The sequence below is a fragment of the Balaenoptera ricei genome, chromosome 11 (genome assembly GCF_028023285.1).
Source record: "Balaenoptera ricei isolate mBalRic1 chromosome 11, mBalRic1.hap2, whole genome shotgun sequence".
Taxonomy (NCBI): Eukaryota; Metazoa; Chordata; class Mammalia; order Artiodactyla; family Balaenopteridae; genus Balaenoptera; species Balaenoptera ricei.
The window spans coordinates 57,466,031-57,479,874 of record NC_082649.1 but is presented as its reverse complement, the minus strand read 5'-3'; the positions used below and the strand labels follow the sequence as shown (position 1 = coordinate 57,479,874).

The following is a 13,844-nucleotide window of genomic DNA, read 5'->3' as shown; positions in this document are numbered from 1 at the left end:
AGAGCCAAGGAATGTCAAAGCTGGAAAGGTCTTAAGAAATTACCAAATATCAATCTCTTCAGGTGACAGGTATGGAAATTAAGGTATAATTAATTCACAAAGCTAGTAAGTGAAAGATCTAGGCCTCCTGAGTACCCATTCCTCTCTACCATGCCACCTTACAGAAATGTTGGAAGTGGGAAAATAAAATACAGTTTAGAAATAGGGGTAAGAAGTGTGACTGGGGCTTCCCTGGTGGCGCAGTGGTTGAGAATCTGCCTGCCGATGCAGGGGACACGGGTTCAAGCCCTGGTCTGGGAGGATCCCACATGCCGCGGAGTGACTAGGCCCGTGCGCCACAACTACTGAGCCTGCGCGTCTGGAGCCCGTGCTCCGCAACAAGAGAGGCCGCAATAGTGAGAGGCCCGCGCACCGCGATGAAGAGTGGCCCCCACTTGCCACAACTAGAGAAAGCCCTCGCACAGAAATGAAGACCCAACACAGCCATAAATAAAATAAATAAATAAATAAATAAATAAATAAGCAGGAGCTGTTGTTTAAAAAAAAAAAAAAAAGAAGTGTGACTGTGTCACTGTCTAAATCAGAGCAAAAAGGCTAAAAAGTCTAAATAACATCAGTCAGTTTATTCAAAATAGGTCGAAAATTTCATACACTGTTCAGGGGAAGGAGAGAGGGCCTTAAAAATGTGCACATGTAGATATATATACTAACATGCTCACCATAGGACTATTTTTAATGTGGGAAAACTGGGGAAAAGTTAAATGTCAAAGTAGAGCAATGGGGTAACTGAACTGTGATATAAACAAAGAATGAATTATGTCCAGGGCGTGGCACAAGATGAAGCTGAACAGGCAGGAAGGTGTCACGGCAAGTGCTGCGTACAAAATGAGGCCACTTCCTAAAGATGAAAGGTGAATAAGCAGTGGAGCAAAGATGCTGCACAGCCTGAGGGCAAAGAATCGGAGCGAATGGCTGACAGAAATACAGCCAGCTAAAGGCAGGTCAGGAGCACCATGTAGCAGACATCAAAACCACTCCCATGAACAGCTCTTACTACCTAATAATGAATGGAGTGTATGTATATGTAAATCTAAAACAAAAGCTTCTCTACAACCTTATATTGACTGCAGAGATAACAACAGTTTTCCTATACAAGCAGTTCCACAGCTGTGGAACCTGAAGAGTATTTTAAACTTACAGTTCTGTAAGTCTCTGCTTCTTGCTGAAGGTCCCAAAGTTTGTTTTCACTCTCTGTGAGGATTGCCTTCTTCTGCAGCTCTAACTCTTCCAAGGCCAAAGATTCTTGCTGTTCTTTTTCTTGAGTGATCTTCAAATATTCAGACTGACTTTTTTCCTGTGCCAAAAACAGTAACACCACCTTAGACCCACGTAGATCTTCAGCATTCCCAAAGCACTGCCACAGGAATCATTCATTTCATTTGATCTGCACACCAGCCCTGCGAGGTAGGCAGTATCACTACCTCTCTTCCCACACCCTGGTCTGCAGAAATAAGGTACTGTGGTTTTTTCCGTATGGTCTGGCCAATCTTTGCCACAATCACTATTGATGTGAAAAATTTTGTTCCAGTAACCCTACTATGTCTGCTATTTTTTCACTACTTAAAATGTTTTGCAAAATATCACTGAATGTGCAGGGTCACACAATTGTTACTACCTCTTCTCTGCATGCCAGTTTGGTATTTCAACTCTAGGCTGAGAAATTTATATGATTTATGAGAAATACCTCACTATAATAGGGAACCCCACACAGAAAAGCAAATCAAAATCAGAAGATTACATGTGAATATATGGATTAGATCAAGGAAATATTTATAAAAGCCTACATAACTCTTCAGATAGCCTGGCCCTGACAAGCTTCTTCTTTGACTGTCCTTAGTATATGTCAGCATTCATATTAATACTGTTTACTGTTTTGAAAAGAGAAGCTCCAGAGAGCACTTTTAACATTTAGTGACTTTAGACTCCAATTAAGTATATTTATCTATACCTATTGCTTAGGGTTCATGTGGCCAACAGTAATATTTTCAGTCCATTTCACTCTGGTGAAGCATATTGCCTTAAGTAAAGATTTTGTACCATATTATAAGTAGATTGATAAGAAAATATTAGTTTCTATAACATCAATTTTAAAACATCATTTAAAAATGTTATATTGTTTAATGTAAACTATATGTTAAATGCATCTCTATATATGTCCATAAATATAAAAGAGGAAATTTTAATAGTCTGAAGAATTTTGATTCTCAACTCCAAGCTAACTCCTTTGAGAAACTAGGTAGGAAGGGGAGTGGAAGGGGGCGAGAGCATGTGCACATACGTGTACTTTACGTGTGTCCTGCGCTCGCTAGTGGGAATATGTCTGAATATATCAGTTCCCAGAACACAGTATTAACAAGGCCAATGTTCAAAGCTCAGTGCACCCAATTACTCTAGCATGAAAACCCACAGCAGGTCTTTATGACTTGAATTTTTAGCACCATTCCCAGCTTCATTTAGGTCCTTAATGTCCCACTTCATTCCTGTATTTCCTTGTCCCTATTTTAAATGTATGCTATCGTGTTATAGGTTTTAAGTACTCTTGTAAACAACTTTAAATCCTTTTTGGACCAACAAAGAATACAAATATGTACCCATACAGATGTACATTTCACAAAACCACGGACTAAACCGCTAACCTCAGCCAACAGCACTGTCAAACCATGTGCCTGTTGGCCCCACAGAGATTAGAGAACTCCCTGACTCAGTTCAAGGATCACAGCTGCTGGAAATCCTCAGAGCCCCAGGTCCAGCTGAGAGTGAAAAAAAAATGTGTAAAAGAAAGGAGATTAAAGGGACTTCCCTGGTGGGCCAGTAGTAAAGAATCTGCCTTCCAATGCAGGGGACGCAGGTTCAATCCCTGGTCGGGGAACTAAGATCCCACATGCTGGGGGCAACTAAGCCCACATGCCACAACTACTGAGCCTGTGCGCTACAACAAGAGAGCCCGCGTGCCGCCAACTACAGAGCCCACGCGCCAAAACCAGAGAGAGAAAACCTGCACGGCACAACTAGAGAGAAGGCCGAATGTCTCAACAAAGATCCCGTGTGCCACAACGAAGACCCAATGCAGCCAAAAAAAAAAAAAAAAAAAGGAGATTAAAATTATAAAAACTATTTCTCATCCTTTCACACTAAAAGCATTTTTAAATTATACATATTATCTCATGGATAACAGCTTCATATAAACACAGTAAACTACATTTTCAGCATTAATACTTCACAGTTCAAGAGAAAAAATTTTTTGCTTTAAACTTCCAAATTATACTATTCCAACAAATCTTTCTTATCTTTGCTTTTCTGGTTATTGTTTTAGTTAGTTCAGTCAGTTTTCTCATTTTACTTTATCTTTTTAAACATCATATGGATTGAAAATTACTGAAATTATTCTACTTAAAATGAAAACTACTTGGTTATTTTCATTTTGTCTTCTTTAAAATGCATTCAGGCAAACTCTCTGAACCTTAAGCTCTGATACATTCAGTCTGTTGAGTTTTTAGACATTCTTCCTAAGTTACGCAGTCGCTGCTTCAGTTACCCTGTGTTCCCCTTTACTTCTCCCTAATCACAGCCTACAGCCAGGGTGAGAGGAATGATAAACAAACTGATTAATGAAAGCTTGTTGGATGAGAAAATTTAATTTTCAGATAATACTAAATTAACAAGCTGTGAAAGCCTCATTCCTGCCTACGGCCAACCCTCTCTGCACACTCAAATGTCAAGACTGCCAGTAGCGTGACCTCAAGCTGGGAGGCAGGGGTGAGGGGCTGACAACTTTATAATGTGGCCAAACCAAAATAGGTACTTACAAGAGCTACTTTCATTTGCTCCTGAAATTCCCTTTCTTGGGTCTGAAACTTCTTAGTCAGTTCCTGCTCTTTGCTGGCCAGCTCCTCTTCATGAAGCTTCTGTAATTTTGCAATTTGTTCTGAGGATTTCTGAAAAGCAACCAAATAGTTAAAGTGAGACACCCAGAATAAAATATGTAACTCTACAACTAAATAATACTTTATTATAATTAAGTTAATAGCTTCTTAAGAGGAAAAATTGGAACATATTTCCCACATAAATCAAAAGTCACCAAACTCTTGAGAGTTAAAAGAAAAACCAGTAAAGTGTTGCTCCTCATTTAAGACAAGGAGAGCTGCAGCTGCAATGGTCAGTCCTATGGGCTTGAAGCTCCAATTTCACATCATACAAAGATGTTCCCCACCAATCAGGATAGGGAAGCACAGCAGGGGGAATAAGGATGCTCTCAGAGAGGGCACTCCACCATGGTCAAGGTGTTCTGGCTACACCCATCTAATTATGCCTAGCTTTCCAGGCATGTACTACTACTTATTAAAAAGTATTGACCTTGTTCTTTCTTGAATAGGAGGACTCAATCTTATAAAAATGTCAAATCACCCTAAATATATTCAAAAATTTAATATAATCAAATAAAACAAAATGAGGAAAGGCCCACTGGACAAAATAAACATGCAAGAATAGCTGATCTCTTCTGAAAAATAAGAGTAACAAGGAGAGGCTACCAAATAGTAGAACATTATAAAACTAAAACATATTATAAAACTGGTATTAGTGTAATACCAGCACATGGTCAGACAAAGCAGTGGAATAGCACAGAGAATCCAGAAGGCCCATATGTAGCACTACAATAATTTAGTATGTAATAAAGGTAGTATGGCATGTCAGAAGGGAAAACATGGGTTATTAAAGAAATGATTTTAAGGCTACTAGGTAGTCATTTGGAAAAAATTTAAGTTGGATCCCTACCTCACTCCTCACACTAAATAAATTTCAGTTGGATCAAAGATTTAACTATAAAAAATGAAAACACAAAAGTGTTAGATGAGAGGGCTTCCCTGGTAGCGCAGTGGTTGACAATCCATCTGCCAATGCAGGGGACACAGGTTTGAGCCCTGGTCTGGGAAGATCCCACATTCCGCAGAGCAACTAAGCCTGTGTACCACAACTACTGAGCCTGGGCTCTAGAGCCCGTGAGCCACAAGTACGGAAGCCCGCACACCTAGAGTCCGTGCTCTGCAACAAGAGAAGCCACCACAGTGAGAGGCCTGCGCACCATAACAAAGAGTAGCCCCCGCTCACCTCAACTGGAGTAAAGCCCGTGCACAGCAACAAAGACCCAACACAGCCAAACATAAATAAAATAAAATAAATTAATTTTTAAAAAAAACAAACTTGGTGTGATGGAAGGCAAAGTTACCAGGGTCTGGGGATGGAGAAATGGGAAGATGTTGGTCAAAGGATACAAAAAAAAAAAAAAAAAAAGTGTTAGATGAGAAAAATAAAAAAAAATTTTTAATCTCAACTGAGAATGTGTTTTTAAAGCAGAACAAAAATCCAGATAGCATTTAAGGAAAAGAAAACTTTCTGCATAGCCAAAAAAAACCCAAAACAAAAGCAAATCGTAAACAAAGACAACAAATAACAAACTGAGAAAATTATTTTGATAAACGCACCTTATATCCAATGACTAATTCTTACTATAAGTAAAAAGCTTCTATGAATCAGTAAGAAAAAGACCAACAGCCCAAGAGGAAAATGAATCAAGGATCTGATCGGGCAACTCAAAAAGGAAAACTATAAATTCCTGTAAACATACAAAAACACCTTTGTCATACTGGTAACAGATATGCATATTAAAACTACAGGACTTCCCTGGTGGCGCAGTGGTTAAGAACCCGCCTGCCAATGCAGGGGACATGGGTTTGAGCCCTGGTCCGGGAAGATTCCACATGCCGCGGAGCAACTAAGCCTGTGCGCCACAACTACTGAGCCTGCGCTCTAGAGCCCACAAGCCACAACTACTGAGCCCACGTGCCACAACTGCTGAAGCCCACGTGCCTAGAGCCCATGCTCCACAACAAGAGAAGCCACTGCAGTGAGAAGTCTGTGTGCACCGCAATGAAGAGTAGCCCCTGCTCGACACAACTAGAGAAAAGCCCACGCGCAGCAATGAAGACCCAATGCAGACAAAAATAAATAAACAAATAAATTTATTTTAAAAAAAAACTACAATGATGTCATTATTTTAACTTAGCTTGGAAAGATAAAAAAATTCAGGTAATACCATCTTTGTGGGGGGGGAACATATTCTAATACATTGCTCATGGGGGGGGACATATTCTAATACATTGCTCATGAGTATAAACTGTCCTCCATTGAGCTTGTAGCAACTATCCAATAAGTATAAATACACGTAATTTTTTCCTAGATTCCACTTCTAGGAATCTATTCTAAAGAAACACAGATGTGAGCAAATACGATAAGGATATTCACAATTTCCAACAGTAAAAACTGAAAGGCTAAATATCCATCAGCAGAAGACTGATTAAATTATGAGCTATTCATACAATTAAGTCCTGAGCAGTCCTTAAAACAAATGGGGCATCATTATCAACTCAATTATAAAGAACAACCTCCAAGACAGATTATTAAGTGGAAAAGCAAAATACAGATAAGTAAAAATAACATGCCATCGTTTGTGTTTAAAAAAAAATAAAATAAAGAGACTCCCCCGGTGGTCCAGTGGTTAAGAATCCGCCTTCCAATGCAGGGGACGTGGGTTTGATCCCTGGACAGGGAACTAAGATCCCACATGCTGCGGGGCAACTAAGCCCACGTGCCGCGACTACTGAGCCTGCGCGCTCGCGCACCACAACTAGAGAGAAGCCTGCGCACCACGACGGAAGATCCTGCACGCCACAATGAAGATCCCATGTACTGCAAGTAAGACCCAATGTAGCCAGATAAATAACTTAGTTAATTAATTAAAGAGAGGATTAGAAAACATAAGAGAGAAATTATATGCAGAGACTATCTCTGGGAAGTATAGCCAAAAAGGTACACATTCATTTCTCTATCAAAGTGCTTTTTTCCTATATCCTAAACATCATGAAATGATCAAGGTCTCAAACAAAATACAAATTAACTCTTCTTTACTATCAAAGATGTACGAAAAGCATAAGACTTAAGTTTCAACACTGCCGTAGCCCATTTCAATCCAGAATTATTCTTACTTTCATTACATCAACCACCTCCTGTTTCACGTGGCCTAATTCTTGTTGAAGTCTGTTACGCTCCTCCTCACTTGTTTTTTCAATGGCTTTTATTTGCTCCTCCATTTCTGCTTTCATTTTTCTCCGTGCTTCTTCTGTTTTTTGGGCTGTACTCAAGGCTTTTTCAAGTTCCTCAAAAGCTATAATGAAAACAGCAGAAAACAAGTATCTCAAGAAATACTATCATTGAGCTAAAGTGTTTTACATTCAATTTATGGGAACTAAGAGCAGCAGTAGCAGAAGAGGTTAAAAAACTCATCACTGTTTTAAGCCAAGAGATATCTGAGTAGTTAAAAGCCACAGAAATGTCCAGTCACTGAAAGCAATTTGTCATTGAGTTCTGGATTCAGATCTTAAGATTGCTTATATGAACTTAAGCTCAGAAGTTAGAAAAAATATTAAATTACTAAAGATTGCCCACTCTCCCCACAAGTGTCCTTATGGATAGCAAATTCAAAGAAATGAAGACTTGTACCTACTTCTGTAGTATATAAGTCCAATTGCTTTTTTGTTTGTGATGCAGTTCTTATCTAATTATCTAATTATTATCAATTATCTAATAATTATCTAATTATTATCAATAATTAGGTAATACTATTGTATACTCACTAGGACATTTTTAAGAATGAAAAAATTATTCTTTGACTAATCTTATTTTTAAAAACCTCTTAACCATATGATAACAGCAGGGTTGGTTTTTTTTAAATATTTACTGTCTGAATCACATATTTAAACAATGTATTTTGATATGAAACCTACTACTTGTGTAAGTTTTGAATTAGTGTAGTTAACTAGAAAGAAATCTTTACCTGAGTCAACGTGTATAAAAAGGTACTACCAGCAGGGAGTTCTTGGGTGAAATAAGTAAGAATTCAGGCCCTTAAAAAACAATCATCTAGGCTAGAGTAGTAAGATCTTTAAGGACAGCTCACCCAGTATCAAACAAAATCAGATATGATGGGTGCAAGGGCTGGGTAACTTGACACCAAAAATATATGTGTGTGTGTTTATGTATATTTGTGTGTATATGCATGTGTGTGTATATATGTATTTGTGTATGCATGTGTGCACTGCATATGTGTGCAAACATACACTTTCCCTCTCTCTCCCCTTCTTTCTCTCTCTACTGACAGAATAGTATCCTGTGAAAATCCTATGGCTATTATCATCCTAGACTATTTCCTTTAGTCCTCACAGACTAGAAGACACCAGACTTCCCTTTACCAAAGAGATGAACTATAAATAAAACATCAATTTTCAAGATGGGTTTTAATCCTTTTAAGAAACATATATCTAGAGGTGACAGTTCATTGACATGTGTAGTATTTTCACTCCCAGTGGTATAAGAAATGTGGAACTTCAACCTATGATATCTCATTTAAAAGCCCCTTTATTACCACAATTTGACTTAACAGACAGTGGTTTGGGCAAAGGAATTGCATACCTGAAGCAAACACGTATTCTAAAGCATTTTCTTAATGATGAACTGTAGTAGGTATAGAAAAAGGCAAGAGAAAGGTTGAATTCTGGTAACAACCGGGAAACACAACTTACTTTGCTCACTATGTTAAAAAAAAAAACAAAAAAAACAAAAACACTTCTCTGGCAACCATGTTTTTGATATTAAAAAAATCTACCCAATTTATTCATTTTATATGCGCAAAGTATAAAACTATAGCTCAAATAAGGTCTAAATTTCAAAGGCATATTAATTAGCTGAAATAATTTTTAAAGATTCCTACTCCAACTTTACTGATATTTGGCTGTAAACACCAAGATGATAATCCTTAGACATAAATATGTTGGTAAATAAAGTATTTAAAGGGAAATGCTCTTTGTTTTAGTTAGATATTCTTTTACTATAAATTCTGGTGTCGAGCATTAAGAAGCATCTCTTGCTAGGAATAAGAAATTAGTTTCCTAATTTCTCAAAAACGAGTGGAGTAAGCTGATCAATTACAGGAAAGAAATTCTGTAACAGAGTGCTTACTGCTTAGTTTGAGCTGAAGGTTTAAATCTGGGAAAGAAAAACATGGAAAAAAGGAATGACGATATTTTAAAATGCTTATTAGATGTCATCACAATCTTTTCCTTACTGCTAATATTCGGCATGTAAGATTGCACTTACATTAGCACTTCTAAGCACTTCACAGAAATATCTTAAATCAGGCTCTAGAGAACCTGAAGATAGTTTTGATATTCTTCCAGCAAGACAGGGTTTTAAATGAAAAACTTTTGTCAATTAAGCAAAATAAAACAAAACTGTACACAGTCAATACCAACTGAATTTTCATTGTTTTCTTTAAATTCCAGAATCCAATATAGTATAAAAATAGATGTAGTGCTCTCACTTTCTCAAATAACAACAAAAAAATCTATGCCACAAAGTTCCTATTTGGATATAATTTTCCAATAATTAACTTTTCTAACCATACTCAGTAAATTTTAGTATATTCTCCTATATTATATTCTAATTTTAGTGTTTAATCCTCCAAAATAGCTTTCCTAAGTCACTTGATTACCCATGATATAATGATTAAGGTAGGACAGATCTGGTTCCAAAGTTCTTTTCATGTAAATTTAATCCTTTCTTCCTACTTTCTGCCACCTTGTCAGAGAACCATATAATTTTATACCTAAAAAGACACCTTTCAGATGTCCTCATTCAAATGCAAGAACTGAGTCATCCAACTTCTCCTTCAGATGATAAATCAACTTAAATATACAGGATTTAAGGAACAATCCTTAACTTGCATTATTTTTTAAAACTAAGAATGCTGACATTGATCAAGCTCAGCTGAGCAATAATATACCTTACTAAACCAGAATTTCTGAACCAATCAATTACTGATGGCTTCTAACTCTCAACAAAATGCAGCATGTTATTATACCTCTGACAGACATACAAAAACTCACTGCTTTCCATCTCCATCTTGCTTTATGAAAATGTTAAGTCCCCCCAAAATAAAATAAAATTTTAAAGAGGCAATAAAACACATTTCTATATCCACATACAGAAAACTTATTTCAAACCCACTCTACACTCTACCACAAATGAAGCCACTTCCTTACAGGAAGTCTGCATCCAACAATGAGTCCCATTTCAATGTTGAAGGAGGATATACTGAGAGCTTACTTACTAACCAGAAACATCTCACCTTCTGATCTTGCAACCACCAGACATAGTAAAGTGGTGTCCTTAGCCTGTAATATTCTCAAGTGAATTCCCCACTCTTTCCAAAATAAAACTATGCTGGGTTTTTAATGTTGAGTACTAAAGAAGTATGTTCTGAATGTCTACATAATTTGTCTTCCAATTACCAACACAGGATAAGTGAGTGGGGAGAGAGAAAGCGTGCATCAGCCCCAGCTGACAAGTCTTCTGCCAACATGCAAGAGTGCACAGAGAAACCATGGTCACAGCACACATCAACAGGAAGGCTAAGCACGAACTGCCGCCAAATGTTGCAAGAACACGTTGTGTTCTTCCAAAGCAAAATTCAATGTATCTCAGGCAATTTTTGCTTTAAAAAAAAAAAAAACTTTGAAAATATTTCTAGAAAAAATTGAATGTACCTTAAGAATGGTCCTCTATCAGTTAAGAAAAACACAGGGCAGACCTTTTATTGCTGGCTCATCACTTTCCCCTTCAGATGAGGTTTACTCATGTCCATGGGAATTATGAAAATGGACAAATGCTCACTATATGAGTTACATGAGAAAGGGTGGCAATCTACAGCTCAATAATCCAACCATTCATTCATCATATATTTATTAGATGTTTGACATCTGCCAAGCATATGTTAGGCATTGGGTGATATAAAGAAAATATTTCACAAAAAGACAGTTGAAGTAATAAGGCAGGCGGGGGGTGGGGGAGAGGTGTATAAAAGAACTAATCGTCAGGCTAAGCTAGGAAGAATGTGGCATTTGCTTTTGCCACTTCACTGTCTTTCCCCCTCCTCATCCTCAACGTCCTAACCAATCATAATAAATAACCAATGCCGGAATTCTGAGATTCTAGGCAGCATTATTGTTTTGTTGCACTGTCCCAGGGAACACTTTACTGTAAAAATAACAAGACCCACTCTACTCCCCCTGCAGGGAAGAAGCAAAGAGGCAGAAATGTGGAAAGGCTGCCACCTCTAGATTAAAAAGCTAATTAATAACATCAAGAATGAATAAGTAAGCCAGTGCTTATTTCTTTATCCCAGCAAAAAAGCTGCTAAAATGCATGTGATATAAAACCAAAAAAACACAGCTAGTACTATGAAATGAATGAAATGCAAATTAACAGAAAAAAACAACAAAAAGATTTATCAGAATTCCCATCCAATCATCAAATGTCTTGTGAATAAAAGCAAAAGTCTAGAGCAGCAGTTTTCAAAGTGTGGTCCACAAATCCTAGGGTCATGAGACCCTTTCTGAGGGTCTATGAGGTCCTCCTGTTTCTAGATACACATCTGCATCAGGGCAGATGTTCTTCATATATTTTAACCAAGATAATATATCACAACAGATTGAATGTAGAAACAGGCATGAAAATCCCGCTATCTTCTATTAAGCCAAACAATAAGATAAGGAAAAATGTAAAATAATGCCATTCTTCACACTAAATTGTTTTGGGAAATATGGGTAATTTTCATAAAAGTATTCAATACTTATATGTAATAGGTTTATAATTGTTATTTTAAAATGAACTTTAAAAAAATTTCTTAGTTTTAATTTCTAATATAATAAATATCAATCCATATAACCCACACAAACAAATACTCTCTGGAAACCTCAGTAAGCTTTAAGAGTGTAAGGAGATCCCTGTGATTAAAAAGTTTGAAAACCACTGGTCTAGAGTTTACATAAATGAAAATAAAATAATGCTACCACCCAGTGGCATAAACCAGATATTGCAATACTTATAAGTTGGGGCCTTCAGAAATTTAATAAATATCACATGTGCAATGGAAATCTACTTTTCAAGCCACTTCCCAAAATACATAACAGGATTCACTCTAAGGATTAACTATGCTTTGACCTTTAAAATTTTTACAGATCTATCCAAATTTCATGCACTCCTTACATTAACCATGCAAATTTAACTATCAAATACTTTGAAAACATCAGGATGATCTTGAAAAATATTAGGCTAAAGCTAAGTAAATTTAATTAAATGGAAAATATGATTCTGTAGCAAAGAAATGTGTTCCTCTAGTTGCTGGTGCTTTCCAGTAACAGTGACATTTCCAGGGACATAAATAAGTGCAGGCTGACAATGACTTTCTAAAGGTATGTATGTACAGCTACTATTGTAGAAATGTATCAATCACCTACAAATACACGACTATGAAATAAAAAACCTATATTAAATTAAAATCTAATTCCATTTAAAATAATAAAATTTTCCAACAGGTGTTCATTCAGTGCCAAAATGTGTACATACTACTCACCTAACATGGCATACTTAAATTCAACTTTAATTCATACTCTTTTGCCTGAGAAACATGGAATTTTCTTTGTAAAGCTTATTCTAAGTACCCATGATAAGAAAAAACAGCCCTTACCCCAGTCCTGTTCATACAAGGCTTGGGAAAGGCACCATGATTCACTTATTGGCATGTGTGGATGCACAAAAATAAGATGTTTTGTGAGACTTAAGACTCCAAGAAAACTCTGTTACATAAATTATCAACAACTAACAAAGCACTTAAATACACATGTGATTTTTGTTTGTTATATAAATATGCATAAATCTTATACATTATTTAAAAATAAACTCTATTCTAAAGGGTCCTTCAAATAAATGTTCCACTGAATGTCTTTGGTATACCAGGTCTGTACTATACAAATGAAAAAGAAACTTATTTCCTGCACAAACACAACATGACAATAAAAAAGCAAAGAATGTTGTGAATTAATCTACATTTTAAAATGCAGCCAATCATATAAAACACAGAACTTCAGCAAAGACAGGGTACATGAAAGGGAAACAGGGTTTACAAAAGTCAGTGCACTCTGGAAACTTTCCTAATCCGAGCAGAGTATTTTATTCATTTTGCACAGTTGTGGGCAAGAACATTTTAAGGACAGGGTATTAATACTATGATATGGGTTCTTTTTTGTAATGGCTATATTTAAATCTCTTAAAGGCAATTAATAAAAAAGACTAAAAGTCTATCGGTAAGACTTTATCCGGAGAAACAATTCAAGGATGGAATAAGCTGTATTACAAAGTTGTTATAGTATTCTTCAGAAAAGTGAAAGTAGAAAATAATCTAGGTGCTGATCAATAGGGAGATGGTTAATGATGTACATGCATTCTGACAAAGCCATTAAAATGTTAGTACTTTAGCAACAAGTAAAACTACTCCTAATATAATGTTAAATAAAGAAAAAGGAGCATACAAAATTATATGGACAATTATGATTACAATCGTATAAAACAAGGATTGAGAAAAGACTAAATGGAAGTGTACTGAAACAACAGCAACGTGCTTTCATTTCTTCTGTTTTCCAATTTTTGGGTAATATACTACATTAATGATTAGCCAGCTACTCTCCCTCCTATCCCAGGTAAAACATACACACACATGCACACAAAGAATACCCAAGACCTAGCGTGAACTTTAGCAGCATTAACATTCTGCACGGGTGCTGCATTGAAGAGGTAATATTCTAGACAATCAGTAATAATACCTAGTACCTAAAAAA

The 13,844-nt window shown here is 36.5% G+C and overlaps 1 protein-coding gene across 4 annotated transcripts in view; it reads right to left on the bottom strand.

Moving 5' to 3' along the window:
* The window catches only part of GOLGA4 (golgin A4), a 114,381-nt gene that overhangs the window by 36,032 nt on the left and 64,505 nt on the right, over nt 1-13,844 (bottom strand). For all 4 annotated transcript variants that reach the window (XM_059939166.1, XM_059939167.1, XM_059939169.1 and 1 more), the window contains 3 exons: nt 7,101-7,279; nt 3,867-3,995; nt 1,199-1,354 (listed from right to left, as the gene is read on the bottom strand). In XM_059939166.1, the coding sequence (XP_059795149.1) occupies nt 1,199-1,354; nt 3,867-3,995; nt 7,101-7,279 (464 nt within the window). The remainder of the gene's footprint in view (nt 1-1,198; nt 1,355-3,866; nt 3,996-7,100; nt 7,280-13,844) is intronic.